The following is a 19,518-nucleotide window of genomic DNA, read 5'->3' on the forward strand; positions in this document are numbered from 1 at the left end:
AATGTATTTAAATTTATAGACATTAAGATTGTATAATAAAGATGGAGAATGTTATTCATCACTTGTAGAAGAATTTAGATTGGTTATGAATTGAAAAGGAAAATTAAATTTATTACTGACGATATTACGTGAAAAGCAACAAAAGATATATGAGTAAATACATGAATAGGGAAAAGGATTAGGCAATTCAGCCCCTCGAGTCTACTCCACCATTTAATATGATTATGGCTGACTTCATCTTGGCCTCCATTCCACTTTCCCAATTAAAGATCTGTCTATCTGCTCCTTGGGTTTATTTGGTGTCTTAACATCCACCACATCCTGGGGTAGTAAATTCCACAGATTCATGATCCTTTGAGAGAAGTAATTCCTCTTTGTCTCTATTTTATATCTGACACTACCTAGTCTAAAATTATGGCCTCTTATTCTAAATTGTCCCACAAGAGGAAACATTCACTCTATGTCTCCTTTATCAATCTCCATTTAAACCATCAGGCCCTGGGAGCTTGGCTGCCTTAAATCCTAGTAGTTTCCTCAGTACTTTTTTCCCTAGTGATGACAATTGTTTTAAGTTCTTCCTATTCTATAATCTCTGTATTGGGATGGTTTCAGTGGTCTCCACCATGAAGACTGAGGCAAAGTACTGACTTAGTGTCTCTGCCATTTCTGTGTTCCCCATTATTAACTCCTCAGTCTCATCCTCGAAGGGACTAACATTCACTTTAGCTAGATTATTCCCTCTTATATACATGTATATTTTGCAATAGTCCTCTTTCATACATAACCTTTGCTCTTTTTATTACTTTTTTTTTAAGTAACTCTTTGTTGATCATTGAAAGAGGAAGTTTTGGGAATCCTAAATTGCATTAAGATAGACAAGTCCCCAGGACCAGATGGGATCTACCCCAGGTTACTCTGAGAGGCAAGGGAGGAAATAGATTGGCATTGGCCAATATCTTCACATCCTCATTGACCACAGGTGAAGTTCCAGAGGACTGAAGATTAGCAAATGTTGTTCCCTTGTTTAAGAAAGGATGCAGGGATAATCCAGGAAACTATAGCCTGGTGAACTTGACGTCTGTGGTGGGGAAGCTCTTGGAGAAGATACTGAGGGACAAGATCACAGAATCATAGAATCCCTACAGTGTGGAAACAGGCCATTCGGCCCAAAAAGTCCACACCGCCCCTCTGAAGAGCATCCCACCCAACCAATTCTCCTAATTTCCTGTGTCTAACCCACCTAACCTAAATATCCCTGGGCACTATGGACAATTTAGCATGGCCAATCCACCTACCCTGCACATCTTTGGATGTTTTATTTCGGGGAACTTCATGTCTCACCAACCTGATTATCTCCTCAAAAAATTCAGTGAGGATAATTGATGAGGAAAGGCTGTGGATGTAGTTTATATGGATTTTAGTTAGGCATTTGATAAAGTCCCACATGGCAGATTGGTACAAAAACTAAAATCACAAGGGATTTGGGTGGCCTGGCTAGATGGATAGAAAACAGACAGAGGGTAGTGGTAGAAGGAAGTTTTTTCAGAATGGAGACCAGTAACTAGTGGTGTTCCACAGGGGTCAGTCTTCGGTCCTTTGTTATTTGTAATATATATATAAATGATCTGGAGGAAAATGTGGGTGGTCTGATAAGTAAGTTTGTTGTTGACATGAAGATTGATGGAGTTGCTAATAGTGCCAATGATTGTGAAAGTATATAACAGGATATAGATAGATCGGCGACTTGGGCACAGAAATGGCAGATGGAGTTTAATCCAGACAAATGCGAGGTGATGCATTTTGGAGGATCAAATTTAGGTGTGAATTATATTGTAAATAGCAGAACCCTTAGGGACACTAACATTCAGACGGATCTGGGCATACAGGTCCACAGTTCCCTGAAAGTGGCAACACAGGTAGCCAAGGTGATTAAGAAGGCATATGGCATGCTTACCTTCATCACCTGGGGCATGGAGTACAAGAGTTGGCAAAACATGTTGCAGCTATATAAAACCCTTGATAGGCCGCATTTGGATTATTGTGTGCAGTTTTGATCACCACACTACCAGAAGGAAGTGGAAGCTTTGGAGAGAGTACAGAGAAGGTTCACCAGGACATTGCCTGGTCTCCAGAGCATTGACTATGAGGAAAGGTTAAAAAGAATGGGATTGTTTTAACTGGATAGGCGGCGGCTGAGAAGAGACTTGATAGAGGTCTACAAAATTATGAGAGGCATAGATAGGGTGGATAGTCAAAGGCTTTTTCCCAGGGTTGAAGTTTCAATTACGAGGGGGCACAGGTTCAAGGTCAGAGGGGGAAGGTTTAATGGAGATGTGCGAGGGAAGTTGTTCACACAGAGAGTGATAGCAGCCTGGAATGCACTACCAGAAGAGGTGGTGAAAGCGGGCACATTGAAGACACTTAAGAGGCACCTAGATGGGTGCATGAATAGGAAGGGAATAGAGGGATTTGGATCAAAAAATGGCATGTTAGCTTTTAGATTACTTAGGGCATGATGGTTGGCACAGGCTTGGAGGGCCGAAGGGCCTGTTCCTGTGCTGCACTTTTTCATTTGTTCATTTGTTCAAAAATTTCCAAATCCTCCAGCTTTCTACAGATCTTTGCAATATGGTATGCCTTAGTATTTGCCCTTTATGTTATCTTGAACTTTCTCTCTTAGCCATGGATCCTTTTTCCCTCTCTCACAATCTTTCTTCCTCTCTGAAATATGTTTTAGTGGGGAAGATTTAAATATCTCCTTCAATATTTACCACCATTTATCAACTGCCCCACATTTTAGTCTTCCTGCCCAGTTGACTAGGGCCAAGCCTGTCATCATGTGCATGTAATTACCTAGCACTAGACACTATTTTCCAATCAAATTTCTTGTCCTTAAACTAATTTGAAATTCCAACTTGCAAATGATCACTCTTCCCTAGATGATCCTTTACTATGAGATTGTTAACTAATCCCACCTCATTACACAATACTAAATCCAAAATACCCAATCCGTGGTTAATTCCCCAACATTTTGCTCCAAGAAACAATCTCTAATACACTGTATGAATTCCCCCGTCAAGGCTACCCTGGCCATTTTGATTAAACAAATCTATGTGCATGTTAAAATCAATATTTCCTGATTTCTACTGTAGAACTACTAACAGGGAACTTGTAGATTACACCCACAAAGGATTTCTTTCCCTTGCTATTTCTTATTTCTACTTATTTTTATTTTATTTTCACTTTTTTGTTTTCTACTTATTTCTTGTGTTTGGTTCTGGTTGCCCTATTCTAAGAAGAATATTATTAAACTGGAAAGGGTCAGAACAGATTTACCAGGATGCAGCCAGGAATGAAGGGTTTGAGTTATAAGGAGAGTCTGTATAGGCCGGGACTTATTTCACCGCAGCATAGGAGGTAGAAAGGTGACCTTCTAGAGGTTTATAAAACCATGAAGGGTATAGATAAGGTGAATGGCAGATGTCTTTTCCCTAGGATGGGGGATTTCAAGACTAGGGGGCATATTTTTAAGATGAGAGGAGAAGGATTTAAAAAAAAAGACATGGGAGCAATGTTTTTTTTATACAGAGAGTGGTTCACGTGAGGAATGAACTTCCAGAGGAAGTGATGAATGTGGGTACAGTTTGTTTTAAAGACATTTCGATAAGTACCTGAATAAAAAATGTTTGGAGGGATATGGGCTAAACACAAGCAGGTAGGACTAGTTTAGTTTGGGATTATGGTCGGCATGGACTGGTTGGACCAAGGGGCCTGTTTCCATGCTATATGACTCTGTGATTCTACTCAGGGTGTTTCCGCATCTTGCCCTCCAGTGTGAAAATCATTTCTGACCACAGCGCTGATATCTTCCTTTACTAACAATGCTGCACCATCTCCACTTTCTTTCTGTCTATCCTTCCGAAACATAAAGTCTGGTGGATATTCAACTTTCAGGCCTGGTCCCCCTGTAACCACCTCTCAGTAATCACCCCGAATCAGAACGATTTGCATTCTGTTTGCACTGTTAATTCATTATATATTTTTGTAAAATGCTACATGCATTCAGGCACAAAGCCTTTAAGTTTGTCTTATTACCAATTTGCCCTACTCTTGAATGATTCCTTCGTGTTCAATGAATTTGTATGGAGTGAAGTGAATAGAATTAGCACAAGGACACATTTGGAATAAATTTTAAATAACATTACCTCAATATTGAAAGCATTTACAAAAAGGGAATATCATGTTTGGCAGTGTAGTTTCAACAATGGAATATAAATTGACACGGGTTTTGCTGAAATTCTATCACTGGTTAGACCACACAGAGTATTGTGTTCACTTTTATCACGTACTTCAATTAGAGGTTATAGGAACGTCTGACCCTAGAAGTGACTTCCTCTGATTTTTCTGTCCCTCTGTGTAGGTCAACACAATGACTTCCTCAGTACTTTTGAAATTACGAACTGGTTCATGCATTGTTTCCCCAAACCTTATGTCCAAAGCACACTATTTTGGGCATATAACCCATGCATCAATGGAACAACCTTTGTTATACCAAGTGGCTTCAAAAAGTATGGACAGAATTTAACTTGTGCAATTCTCTTTTTTTTTTCAGAAAATGAAATGAACAAGAAGCCACAAATGAATTCTGTTCAAAATACCGCAACAGATCAAAGGGGTTTTGCTCAAAACTATTATGTATCTGAGGTACAAGATAGAAAAAGACTAACTAGCCAACAAACTTTAACAAAAGAAGATGCAACTTTTAAATCTTTAAGTGATGGTAGTTCTGATGAAGAAGATGAGAGAAAAAAGCATCTAAAATCCAAATGTTTGTCCAACATCTGTAATCACCTTGGGAGTGACATCTGTTTGACAGCATCTGGTGACAATAACTCTGCTTTCGATAATGAGAGTGCAGTAGTTCAGCGAACTGAACAAGAACAGCCTTTTCAAGGTCCAAATACTGAAACACTGCAAGTAGTGGATTATTTTCCAAGCATAATAAAGAACTCTAAAACAATTATTAAAGGAATGGATCATGATACTTCCGCTGATGAGTTGAACAAGAAATTTGAATCCCAAAGACTGGATTCGACATCATCATCCAGTGGAACAAATACTCCAAACCTAATTCTAACATCTCCACTTACACCACAGCATCTAACCCCAACAACTGCCACCAATGACCAGACCATGCAGTCCTTAATTGGAGCAAATTCATCTTCTAACTTAGCACCTCCAAGATTAAGGACTCCTAATGTATTTAGTTTAAGCATGGCCAAATCAAAGAAACACTTTAGCCAACCACAATTAAATACTGATCGATTGTTTGGCAGAAACCGAAATGCTATTAGTATGGTGAGGCCAATTTGTCATGAAGAGACGGACATCGATGTCGATGAAGGTGGAGATGATATTCTGGAGAAAATGGAAACAGGCCACGATGAGGAAATGTTTTTGTATGATTCATCTGAAGGACAAATTACAGAGGAGAAACTGGAAACCGAGGACACCGCAGGCAAAGTTTCCACCAGCAAGCCACCAACACCTCCTCTACACAGATTCCCTTCTTGGGTAATATTTATTGCTGTGTTGTAGTGATAATTAACAGCTAGTGCTTCATTTGCAGAAATAAAAATGTCAACAGATGTTTTGAAAAACTAATTTGATATTACACTAACAGTTATGACAATAACAATAGTCTTCCTGATCGCAAAGATTTCAACTAACTTGCATCAGTTTGGACTGGTACTTACTTGTAAAAAGGTGTTAGGCAATATGAACAGTTTTGAAGATTTATTCATGACTTTGGTAATCACCCTATCAAAGCATAAAATTGAAGTAGTCTATTGAATGGTCAGTCTTTATGCTTTGAAAGTGGTGTTCAAAGTTATGATTAATTTAGCTAGAGTAAGCATTGAGAAATTAACTCCACCTGAACAAGGGTTGGCAACCAGAGGTCAAAGATTTAAGCTGATTGGCAAATGAACTGGAAATGACATGGGGAAAAGTAGTTTACTCACCACTTTATGATCTGGAATATACTGCCTGAAAGAGTGGTGTGAGCAAAATCAGTGGGTATTATTTACTGAAGGTGGCTGTGATCTCATGCTATATTTGGCATGCTACGTTTGCAGTGTTTCTTTTACATTGCACTATCTTGGTGGAGATGATCGTGTACTGTTAATATCACTGGACTAGTAATCCAGATACCTAGGCAAATGTTCTGAGGACATGTGTTCAAAATCCAACCAAGGTAGCCATTGGAATTTAAGTTCAATTAATAAATCTGAAATTATAAAGTTAGTCTCAATAATGTTACCATGATAAATATAATCAACTGTTGTAAAAGCCCATCTGGTTCACTAATGTCTTTTAGGGAAGGAAATCTGCCACCCTTACCTGTTGCAACCTACTGTGGCTCCAGATCCACAGCCATGTGATTGACTCTTAACTACTCCCCAAAAGCCACTCAGTTCAAGGGCAATTAGGAATGGAAACAAAAGCCAGCCTTGACAGCGGCACCCACATCCCATCATAGAATAAATTTAAAAAGCATATTCGGAAATTCAAGCTTTGTGAATATATTTCAGTAATCCATTTGCTGTGAATTAAGGTGTCTTCCAGACTTCAAATGTGTTCCGTCTGGAGAAGGAAGTAGCCAGGTATTTAGATTGTAAGTGTACCTGATGGTGTGGGGATATTTTGAACAATGTTGGTAAATGTGTATGTCCAGATTTTGGGAAAGCCAATAAGACCGTGAGCAGTGTGGGAAGGTGAATGAATTTGAATGTAGGTCAGTCTTCATCTCAACTAAGGATGTAGATTTCGGCAAAAAATGTCCAACACTAAACTAGTTAGTTCACTTCCCCTCATTCTGTACATGGGTCCAGCATCTACAATTATCAAAGCAGTGCTTTGTAATCCCCAGAGAACAGCTGTGCTACTGTTTCATATTGCTGTGGAAGCTCCACTGCCAAGTAACAGAGAGGCAATGAGCACCAGTTGTGGGGTAGGGAATTTATCTCCTCATCATCAATTAACCTTTTTCTCCCTTTGAAAAGCACAGTTTATACTAGGAGAACTTGTACTCGTATGAATAGAAGTCATGATCAGTATGGGAATTTAAACGTTGCTTGGGAGTTGAATGCTGTCTGGCAGGTCCCCTTAACCTCTTAATCAGTGCCAACAAGATTAACTGGCAGATAATACCATGTGGTTCTGTATGTATCTCTAACATGGTGTTACATCACCATTCATTAGTCACAGTTACTGACAATACTTTCAAGATGGAATGACCCAATCTGTTGAAATATGTTGAATTATTACCAGACAAATTGTACTAGAAGGCTACTCTAGAATCAGAGATCACATGGTGTTTCTTTTATTGCATAGAAAGCATGTTAGATAAAATTGAAAATACATTTCAATAAAGTACAAGGACGTGATGAATTCCTTTATCTGCTATAAATTACAAAATCCGATTAAAAGCAATATTTGGTTTGAAAACACTAACACAAATAGTAAGTACACAGTTTGGAAGATAATTAAATGGTATTGATGGAGAAGGCCCTACATTCACTCCTTAATTTGTGCTTCAATTTCTCTTAACTGGGATGTTGGTAAAACTTGAGTTAGTTTAGGAAGGAAAATAAGATTAGCTAAGAATCTTGCTAATATCCATTAATAGTATAGAATTGAAAGTTCGTCAAAGGCAAAAATCCGACCCACCCACTAAAATTCAATTAGCCTGCTGACCATTTCATATCTCAACTTTCTTCTGAAAAATGACCATGTAAATAAAGAATTAGAAGATTATTGACACTTCTATTCTTTCATCCCAGTAAGTGTACGTGCTAGCACAAGACAATGGAAAAAAAATTGAAGATAAGTAAAGATCATTTCGCCTGCACCTTATTCTGCTCCCCATACCTCGGGACTGACATGAAAAGTTTTCAGCTGATTTATGGCTCCAGAAATCACACAACAATACAGATATATTAAGAGTTGTTACTTTATCTTCTGCACCCAGGAAAACAGAATTTATGCAGTGGCCAAGTCAGGTATGAGGATGTCAGAGGCCGTTTGTACAGACCCAGGTAACAAATGTGAGTTATTTTTTATTTATGAGGGAGGAATGCTTTCTGTTTAATGGACTAACCCTTTCTGTATTCTCACGGTCTAACCTGTTGGCTTTGTTTCCTACTCTTTCCTTCTTTTTCACTGTCTCAGCCTATCCCCGGAAAGGCAATCAAACAATATTTACTGACTCAACATTGTCTTGTCTGTATGTTCTCGCACCCTGGTTCCTGTGCAGACTGTGTTGTATTCTTCTAGTTTCTCCATGTCTCCATCTGTTCAGATAATACCGCCTTCCGCACTAGTGACTATTATGTTCTTCTTTCTCAACAACTGAGAATTCCCTCCCACCATGGTGGTCAGCAGGGCCCTCCAGTGAGGTCTGTTTGAATTTCTACACTGCTCCCAGCACTTTTCTTTCCCACACCATGGTGGTGTTCTCCTTTGTCCTCACCCTCCATTCCACCAACCTCCATGTTTTGTTGATCATGCTCTGCCATTTCCATCATCTCCAGCATGATGTCACCAAACACAACTAATCCCCTTAGAGTCATAGAGATACACAGCACTGAAACAGATACTTCGGTCCAACTTTTCCATACCAACCAGATATCCTAAATATATCTAGTCCCATTTGCCAGCATTTGGCACACATCCCTCTACACCCTTCTTATTCATATAATCATCCAGATGCCTTTTAAATGTTGTAATCGTACCAGCCTCCACCACTTCCTCTAGCAGCTCATTCCATACACGTACCACACTCTGTGTGAAAATCTGTGAAAAATTTTTCTCCTCTCACCTTAAACCTATGGCCTCTAGTTTTGAAATCCCCCACCCCAGGGAAAAGACTTTGTCGATTTACCCTATCCATGCCTCTCATGATTTTATAAACCTCAATAAGGTCACGTCTCAGCCTCTGATGCTCCAGTGAAAATAGCCCCAGCCTATTCAGCCTCTCTCTATAGCTCAAACCCTTCAACCCTGGCAACATGCTTGTAAATCGTTTATGAACCCTTTCAAGTTTCACAACACCCTTCCTATATAGGGAGACCAAAACTGAATGCAGTATTCCAATAGTGGCCGAGCCAATGCCCTGTACAGCCACAACATGACCTCCTAACTCCTTTACTCAATGCACTGACCAACAAATGCAAGCATACCAAATGCCTTCTTCACTATCCTGTCTACCTGGGACTCCACTTCAAGGAACTATGAACCTGCACTCCAAGGTCTCTTTGTTTAGCAACATGCCCTCAGCACTGGAAGGGACTGTTCTTTTAACATTACCCTAGTCCACTCCTCAGACACCCCCTGCACCTCTTTATTTTCCTGTGGCACCTATCCATACAAGTACAGGAAATGGTATGCCAGACTTTTTGTCTCTTTGCAAACATTCATCCACGTAAAACAGCAACATACATGCACTCCTTTCAATTTAGTATTGTGTATTGGCTGTTCATGATGTGGTCTTCTCAGCACTGGGGAGACCAAATATGGGCTGGTTGAGCATTTTGGGGAACACATGCATTCAGTGTACCAGTCATTTTAATTCATCGCTTTACACCCACACTTACATTTCCATCCTTGCCTTGTTATAATGGTTCCATTGAAACTCAACACAAATATTTGAACAGCATTTTATCCATCAACTGGGCACTTCATAGTTTTCTGGGATTGATATTAAGTTCAAACAATTTCAATGATAAATTCTGCCTTCATTTTGAGATAACAAGGTGTAGAGCTGGATGAACACAGCAGGCCAAGCAGCATCAGAGGAGCAGGAAAGCTGATGTTTCGGGCCTAGACTCTGCAGTTCCTACTTTGTTATCTCAGATTCTCCAGCATCTGCAGTTCCTAGTATCTCTGCCTTCATTTTGTTTTGTTTTTCTTTGTGGGTTTTCTATCTTGTGAGTCTTATTGTCTTTTACCTTCTGTCAATTAGCAGCTATTCAGGACTTTTCCCTTCACACTTCCCCCAGACATATCTTTTAACATATTTTTATGATCCAATACCACTCACTTTGGCCTTGCACCATGATACCTTTTGACTTTTAATTTCTCCCACTGACCACCCAATCACAGACCTTCCCTTTTGTTCACCTTCCCACCTTCCTCTGTTTCACATGCTCAAAATCTGTCATATTTCTAATTTTTGCCATCTCCGATGTAAAGTCACAGAACTGAGGGATTAAATTTGTCTCTTGCTCCATGGCTACCAGACTTACTGAGATTTTGTGGGATTTTCTATGTTTTTTGTTTTTTATTCCATTATGCACAGATTTTCTACACTTTTGTTTTCTCTTGGGATTCTAAAATTAGTCATTTTTTTAAAGGCATTAGTACAACAACAACTTGTTCCACTGTGTGTAAGCACTATATATCATGGCATTGCCACCAGAGTACTATAACATAAAACATGGCTTTGAGCCACATAAGAAGATAGTAGGAGAGGTAATCAAATGCTTGGTCAGAGCTAGATTTGAAGGAGCGAAGTGAACTAGAAAGAGTTACTTCATCTGTAAAGAACAGTGATCATTGAAAGGAAATCTGAAATTCCCATAAATAGCTGAAAAGATGATGTAACAAGTTCTACATTTTAAGATGTTTACTGTAACAGACAGATTATCAGCACTATTTCCTAAACACTTTTTATAGGAAACTTTTACTTTAAACTACAGAACAGGACTTTTCACACAACCAAAAATAACCTACAATCCATTATACGTCAGACTGTCCTTTTAAGTAGACATTCAACTCTCCCGGATTCTGCTGTTTTTTTTTCCCTTTCTCAGGCTGGAAACTTCTTATCCCAGAACAGTCCTTCACACTAAGTGTGTTATATGAGATCTTTACTCTAACATAAGTTAGCTGAACAATTCCTCTCAAATTTGGTATTTCCAAACAAAGCATGAAATTCCACTTTACACTTTGAATATGCACACAAAATTAATTTGGAGAAGTTAACTAAAATAATAACTCCCGACAGCAGAACATTTTAATTTTTAGCTACTGTTCTTACTTTTTAGCAGTTTCAAGCGAGATCATCTCAATCAGGGATAATACCAAGCACCTTCCTGGTTTTTACAGACTGATTCATCCTCTTCCCATAAACTCAACTGGTATAAAAAAAATTATCTTTTTTTTGTTTAAAAAAAGTCTGATGTCTTATTAACTGTTTAGAGCTTTTATACATTGAATATTAAAATATAATAAACCTCCATCATCTGTGCATAAACAATACTCTTTATTTCCTAGGCACTAGCTTCGTGTCTTCAAATTCAACATCCGCATCTTATACCAGCTTGATTTATAAGAGTATGACCTCTCCAGTTTACACTACTTTGAAAGGGGTAAGTGTCCAGCTTAAAGCCATGATTTTACTAAGTATTTTAGACAAAAGAAGTTGAGTGCAACCATTGGCCATTATATCTTTATTACTCTTCACAAATTTTAGCTCAAGTTTTTAATGGTACGTTCTTGCCTGATGTTTAAATTCCTTTCATTATCCTAATTTTGTGCATGGGTAAGTGAACCTTTTACAGTGAAGTATGTGTACAATCAAGGATGATTGTGAGGATGCATGCAAATGATGTGTCATTATGAAAACAATCTTTAAAACTGTTGCTATTAGACAAAACTTGAAGGAAGCATCACAAATTTGAAATTCTGCCAGAAGTCCTTTTTGCCAAAGGATTACCTCATCTCTGTTGCACCATCTTTGATAAAACAAATTTCTGTTCTGAAAGTTGTTCCCGTGTACTTTGTGTTTCAGTGAGTGAAGTATATCATTTCTATCTTGTGTTTCCAAAAGATTGGTAATACTGTTATTATACATACTTGTCCCTTTTTCTTAGCTACCATTGTAGCCCAGTCTGCCTCTGCATCGGAGCTGAGAACCTCCAACATGTTGAATATTGTTGAGTGAAGAAAGTATTCTACAACCTGTCCTTAATTCACCTTTCTCAGGATTTGTTCTACTATCCCGTATTATTGGCCTTCGCTGATCTTATGTATTTGATTCAACAATACTATTTTAATATCTTGCCTCTTTGCAAGCTGCCTCTTCCTGCTTCCCCCTCATGCTTCAAAAAAGTAATAACACTTATTCAACAAGAGATGGAGGCAGAAAGTAGGAAACTATAGACTAGATAGTTTAATATCTGTCGTTGGGAAATGGTTAGAATCAATTATTAAGGAAGTAATGGACATTTGGAAAGTTAAAACCCAATCCATCAGAGTCAGCATGGTTTTATGAAGAGTAAATCAAGCTTGATTAATTTGCAAGAGATCTTTGAAAATGTAACATGAAAAGTGAGATCCTGTAAATGTAGTATAGCTGGACTTCCAGAAGGCATTTGATAAGGTGTCACACAAAACATTAATACACAAGGTAAGGTTACATGGGAATAGTGGTAATATATTAGCTTGGGTAGATGATTGACTAATCAACAGAAAGTAGAGAGTTGGGATAAGTGCATCTTTTTCTGGTTGGCAGGATATAACTAATAGGCTGTCACAGGGTTTGGTCCTCGGGTCCCAACTGTTTATAGTTGGTAATGGCTTACATGCTGGGATAGAAGGTACGATAGCCAAATTTACAGACACTAAAGAAGATGAGAAAATAAGTTGCAATGAGAAATAAGAAATTTACAACTGGATATGGATAGGTTAGGTGAATGGGTCAAAATTTGGCAGATGGATATTAACATGGATAATTGTGAAGTTATCCATTTTGGTCAGAAGAATAGAAAGGCAACTTATTACCTAAAATGTGTAGAAACCTCAGAGTGCCTCAGTGTAGAGGGATCTGAGGGTCCTTGTGTGTGAATTGCAGAAAAGTAATATGCTGGTACAGCAGGCAATGAGGAAAGCTATTGGATATTTAGTACTCGTTGCTAAATGAATTGAGTTTAAAAGTAGAAAAGTGTTGCAACAAAGCATTAGTGAGACCATGCTTGGAGTATTGCATACAGTTTGGTCCCTTTACTTGAGGAGGGATGTAGTTGCATTGGAGCCAGTTCAGAGGAGGTTTGCTTGATTGATTCAACCTGAGGATTTGTTTTATAAAGACAAGTTTAAGCAGTTTAGGCCCATACTCTCTAGAGTTTAGAAGAATGAGAGGAGATCTAACTGAGGTATACAGGATGCTAAAGGAGATTGATAAAGTAAACATAGAGAGGATGTTTCATCCTGTGGGGCAATCTAGAATGAGAAGTCATAGTCTTAGGATAAGGGATAGCAGATTTGAAACAGAGATGAGGAGATATTCTTCTCTCAAAGGGTTGTGAATCTGTGAAATTCACTGGCACAGAGTGTGGTGGATACAGGGACATTCAGTAAGTTTAAGGAGGGGATAGACAGATTTTTAATTTGTAATGGGCTAAAGAGCTATGGGGAGTGGGCAGAAAAGTAGAATTGAGGCTGAGATTATATCAGCCATGATCATATTGAATGGTGGAACAGACTCAAGAGGCTGAATTCCCCACACCTGCTCCTATTTCTTACATTCTGGTCATAATTTATTCATGTTCACATTGGAAAGGCTGATTGCAGAGTAACCTAGATCATAGAATTTGTATAATGACTGTGTGTATTTAAAAACATGGAAACATGTGACAATCATGTCAATAACAAAAATAGACACTTAAATTGACCAGGAAACAAGGAAGTTGTGGACTGGATATTAAAAGAAGAAATATGGAATTCAAATTGTTATAAAATTACAAATCAGTAATCAATTTGTATAGTACAGGTGTTGAAGTATATAAAGATATTAATATTTAAGTTATTAATTAAGGACCCAAACTATTGAAGGAATACTACATCAGTACCTTTCCACCCTTCATCTTACAGGGATGAATTTAACTGAACTTCTGAGTTGTCTCAATCATTCTGTATATGGTGGTGGGAACCAGTTTTGAAATTGAACAGATTGCATAAGCGATTTTCAAAACTCAGTACAAATATTAACTCTTCTCATTTGTAGAATTTCAAACTTTATGACATGAAAGCCATTTTTGTTTGATTGGTACAGAGTAACCAAGATCAGGCTGAGTGCACATGCCTGTATCCTTTGGAACAGAGTGTAGAGTCCGGTTGTCACAGTCACAGCAGGTTCAATCAAGGACCAAATATAGCCAAGCGTAGATCAACTATCTGTGGGCAGAGAGTCCAAAATTGATGAGGGATCTAAGAATAACCAAATTACTGATTTATGCTTTTCTAATCTTGCAGTATTGTGAGGCATTTGCTTTGTTTGCTTCACAGCTGCTCCACAGTAATTAGACACTGTATCGTGTCTCACTAACTTGAATGAGTTTTTTTTTTAAAGAAGTATTGAAAAGGATTCATGAAGGCAGAGTGGTGGACATGATCTATATGGACTTCAGTAAGGTGTTTGGTAAGGTTCCGTGTAGTAGACTGGTTAGCAAGATCAGATAACATGGATTACAGGGAAAACTAGCCATCTGGATACAGAACTGGGCCGAGGGTAGGAGATAGGGGGTAGTGGGAGGGTTGCTTTTCAGACTGGAGGCCACCGGTGTGCCACATGGATCGGTGTTGGGTCCATTGCTTTTTGTCATTTATATAAATGATTTGGATGTGAACATAGGAGGTATGGTTAGTAAGTTTGCAAATGACACCAAAATTGATGGTGTACTGGACAGCCAAGAAGCTTATCTCAGAGTACAATGGGACCTTGATCAGATGGGCCGATGGGCCGAGGTAAGGCAGATTGAGTTAAATTTAGATAAATGTGAGGTGCTGCATTTTGGAAAAGACAAATCAGGGCAGGACTTATACACTTAATGGTAAGGTCCTGGGGAATGTTGCTGAACAAAGAGACCTTGGAGTGCAGGTTCATAGTTCTTTGAAAGTGGAGTCCCAGGTAGACAGGATAGTGAAGAAGATGTTTGGTATGCTTGCATTTATTGGTCAGTGCATTGAGTATAGGAGTTGGGAGGTCATGTTGCAGCTGTACAGGACATTGGTTAGGCCAATTTTGGAAGACTGCATTCAATTCTGGTCTCCCTGCTAAAGGAAAGGTGTTGTGAAACTTGAATGGATTCATAAAAGGATGTTGCCAGGGCTGGAGGGTTTGAGCTGTAGGGAGAGGCTGAATAGGATGGGGCTATTTTCCCTGGAGCGTCGGAAGCTGAGGGGTGACCTTACAGAAGTTTATAAAATCATGAGGGGCATGGATAGGGGGAATAGCCAAGATCTTTTCCCTAGGGTAGGGGTGTACAAAACTAGGGGCATAAATTTACGGCGAGAGAGTGAAGATTTAAATGGGACATAAGGGATAACTTTTTCACACAGAGGGTGTTTTGTGTGTGTGTGTGTGGAATGAGCTGCCAGAGGAAGTTGTAGAGCCTGGTGCAATTACAACATTTAAAAGGCTTCTGAATTGGTAAATGAATAGGAAGTGTTTGAAGGCATATGGGCCAAATGTTGGCAAATGGGACTAGATTAATTTAGGATATCTGGTTGGCATGAATGAGTTAGACTGAAGGGTCTGTTTCCATGCTGTACACATGCTGTACATAGAGTCTATGACTCTACATTTAAGTACTAACTTTGCAAACGCCCTAGGTACTTCTCAAGTGCACTTCTAGCTACATTTGATCTTGCCATGTTTTGTATATAATGATCTTTCTACCATTGTGCATTTGCTAATTTCATCTAATTCCTCTGTAAATCCACACTTGCTTCATCAGACTGAACTTTCAACAGTAGTTTAATAACATCAGTGAATGTAGCTAATCTTTGAATGAGTTCCTGTATCAGTTTTGGCATCTACCCTACTAATAACAGGAAAAAAATGTTGCATTATTTTTCAATATCTAAGAGAACCAGAAATCCCGCTAGATTCATATTTTCAAGTCTATAGTTCTCCACTCACCAATTTCCTAAACTTAGGCATTTTCAGCTGCATGTAGATGGCAAACAAGATACCTGACTTCCAGTGCTGGCTGCAAGATTTCATTTACTTCTAACTTTGAGTAAATGATCCTCCTTAAAAAAATTGCTGGGTTGTTTTGCCTTTGTATCTGTCTGTAGCAACATTTAAAATATAACGAACTTATGTTAATGAATGGGTGGTCTGTAATTTAATCCAGTCATAAACCCGTCCCTTTCCTTTAGAAATATCTATAGAAACCTAAATCAGAAGAAACTTTTCACCCATTGACTCAAATATATCCCATTGACTTGCATGTTTTTCAATCAATGATTAGCATTATCTTCCATTGTTAATTAACTCTGTAAGAGATTCAAAGATGTATATTAAGTTGCTAATGCATTGTCAAGAAGAGAGAAATTCTGTCTCCCGTATTGTAACATAACACATAATAAAATATAAAGCTGATTTGCAGATCTTGTTTTAATCTTTAAGAAAGCAACTCAGATTAGTACAAGTCCTTTCTCAGATGAGTTTTCTGAAACTGAAGAAAGTGACAGCTCCAGAGGAAGTTCCAGGACTTCACTGACAGGATCAGACTCTCGCAAAGGCAGTAGTCCAAGCAGTCCACGGGCCATGAAACGAGGTGAGATTTCCTTTGGATTTGTATAAAGCAATACAGATAAATGAAAAAAATGAGAATCAGTGTAAGCAAATGATTATGTTAAGGCATTAATAAGAGTTTCCAGGATTAATAATTAATTTCTTCTCAGTTAATTAATTCTTAAGCTATGATTAGAGATGGAGCTATGTTCTGATTGGCTAAGAACAGTTTCAAAATCTGCTGCAAATACACTTAATCAGGTTAGTAGTACGTACTTGGACCACAGATGTGCAAGTTATAAACTGCACCCATACCCTTGCTGCTCTCCTGCAAAAAATGGCAAGAGCTGGGTTCATGGGACGGAATTCCTGATTTTGGCCTCCAGTCCAAATGTAGACTCTGTCTGTGTAAGAGTAAAGGATTTTATATTCCCATGTTGCAACAAGCCCTCACATATTCCCATTTTTAATTAGGAACACAACTAAAAGGGCATTTCCAGTTGGGCAAAGTAAAATAACCTATATTCCCTATATCTGAAGTAAAATATTGAGGTATTGCATGGTGTAGGGAAGTATCCTAAGTTCCAACAGTTGAGAATAACAAAATTCAATCCCATTCTATGCAAATAAGAGGAATTCTTCAGCTCAGACGTTTTGAGCTTTGAACGGGATATGCATCTTTTCTTTTTTTTTGTGGAAGATAGTTTTCTATAAGTTTGCATAAGTATTAATGAACATATTCTATAAATATTTTGAGCAGGAGTATCAATGTCCTCTATGACCTCGGAAAGTGATTATGCCATCCCACCAGATGCATACTGTACAGACACAGAATGTTCTGAGCCGGAACAGAAACTTCCGAAAACATGTTCTTCCCACTCCATCGACAGTGGGAAAAATGTAAGTCTTTATCCTCGTCAAATCTGAAACCCTCTCACTAGCAGAGCCAGGTAGTGAAGCAATCATCATTCATAGATCAACAGTTCTGTGGTTGATCCATTATCTGTGCTCAGTTTATTTATCTTATCACAGACAATCCTTAAACATTGGGAGTACTACAGTTAATCTCATTACTCTAGGTTTAGATATGAGGATATCAACTAGTCCTCAATCTTGATCATTATCCAGTGACCCTTGTTTAAAGTTTTATGTTTTTGATCACTGACCAGGAGCAAAACTAGGCTCAGCTATAGGTGGCCAAAGCCAATAGCCTAAACACTCCAGATGAGGGTTTGCTTACATCAATAGCACAAACGACGCATGGCCACATTGTCACAAGTTCCAACGCTTCCTACTCCATCTTTCATTCCCAGTGGTGCAAACTACAAGACTTGACATTTTTTCTTGCTGTAGTGCAAAACACCATTATTGGATTAGAGTCCCACTCTATATACTTACTGTCCAAAATGTTAGTTGGTTTCAACTATAAAGTTGTTTCACATTGTGTTGTTCATTGATGTTACCTAATGTAAACGTACAGCTTTTCCAAATCACTACTAAATGATTAGATGGAAAAGCTGAGTTCGAGTGTTGTTCAACGTGCTTAAAAATGAGTTCTGTTATTTTCTTCAAATGCATATTTTGAGTAAAGTCACCTCCTTCTTCTCTGCAGAAAGCAGATGCTTGGAGATTATCTATTAGCGCTTCACATTATAGTTTTGATCTGAATTTTGTTGCTGCAATTTGTAAACTCCTGAAGTCTTTGATTGGAAATTTGAGATCCACACAAATATACAAAATTGATGTGCTGAAGATGAGCAGAAATTCTCCTAAAATTGTCATCAATATATCTGAAAAATATGCTCACTTCAAAATAAATAAACCTTTTTATAAAGTGTGAGTCGTGATCCCTACTGCAGTCATTTAAATGGTAGTTTGTCTCTTTTTGAGACAGATGCATCAAACTAGCAAAAAAAAACAAGTAAAATTTGCATCGCTCCATATCCATTTATAATGCGACAAAGTAAAATACAAAGCATTTTTCTAACAATACAACAATAGTAAAATGCACAATGATCCATTGTACAGGAACCATTAGAAAAGTCTGGATATTTGTTAAAATTGGGAGGAAAAGTGAAAACATGGAAACGGCGATGGTTTGTCCTTAAAGGTGGTGAATTGCTGTACTACAAATCACCAGTAAGTAAGATAACTATTCTGTTCTAACTGTATAAAGTAACCAGTTCAATGCTATGCTGTAAGAGCATTACAAATAGGAGTCAGCCATGTGGCCTTCAAGTCTGTTCTGCCATTTAATATGATCAAGGCTGATTTTACACACCAATTGCACTTTCCTGCCCTATTTCCTTATGTCTTGATATTGTAAATGAGGAAAGTCATCTCAGTTTTGAATATAATCAGCAACTGAACTTCCACAGCTCTTTGGAATGGAAACTTCCAAAGATTCACAACCTTCTGAGTAGCAGGTATGAATGCCATGAGCCAAGTGGCCTCCTGCTGTGTTGTAATACCCTGTAAGAAATTTATATGATTCGATGAGATCACCTCTGATTCTTCTAAATCCCAGAGATGTTTCTACTTGTTCTTGATTTATGGCTGAAATAGTGGAATATTGTCGCTCGTGATATCTCTCACTTTACTTGCATTATCTTCAGATAAAAAATTCTGAATCCAAATTATTCTTTAAATCATGATGTGCTAAAAGATATGCTGGTTGATTTTTATATTATTTTGGGTCATAATATACTAGTGTTACTTCTATAACTATAAGACCATATGATTAAGGATCAGAATTCAGCCCATTGAGTCTGCACCACTATTCAATCATGTCTGATATGTTTCTCAACCCCTTCCTCCCGCCTTCTCTCCGTAACCTTGTATCCCCTTACTAATCCAGACCCTAACCGGCTCTGTCATAAATACACTGAACAACTTGGCCTCCACAGCCTTCTGCAGCAATGATTTCCACAGAT

General features: G+C 38.3%; 1 protein-coding gene across 2 annotated transcripts in view; it reads left to right on the forward strand.

Moving 5' to 3' along the window:
• Nucleotides 1-19,518, forward strand: part of plekhh2 (pleckstrin homology domain containing, family H (with MyTH4 domain) member 2) — a 121,884-nt gene that overhangs the window by 42,299 nt on the left and 60,067 nt on the right. For both annotated transcript variants that reach the window (XM_048601254.1, XM_048601255.1), the window contains 6 exons: nucleotides 4,613-5,574; nucleotides 8,033-8,108; nucleotides 11,338-11,432; nucleotides 16,478-16,628; nucleotides 17,346-17,485; nucleotides 18,614-18,724. In XM_048601254.1, coding sequence (XP_048457211.1) covers nucleotides 4,613-5,574; nucleotides 8,033-8,108; nucleotides 11,338-11,432; nucleotides 16,478-16,628; nucleotides 17,346-17,485; nucleotides 18,614-18,724 — 1,535 coding nt within the window. The remainder of the gene's footprint in view (nucleotides 1-4,612; nucleotides 5,575-8,032; nucleotides 8,109-11,337; nucleotides 11,433-16,477; nucleotides 16,629-17,345; nucleotides 17,486-18,613; nucleotides 18,725-19,518) is intronic.

The sequence above is a fragment of the Rhincodon typus genome, chromosome 9, assembly GCF_021869965.1.
Source record: "Rhincodon typus isolate 14 chromosome 9, sRhiTyp1.1, whole genome shotgun sequence".
Classification (NCBI taxonomy): domain Eukaryota; kingdom Metazoa; phylum Chordata; class Chondrichthyes; order Orectolobiformes; family Rhincodontidae; genus Rhincodon; species Rhincodon typus.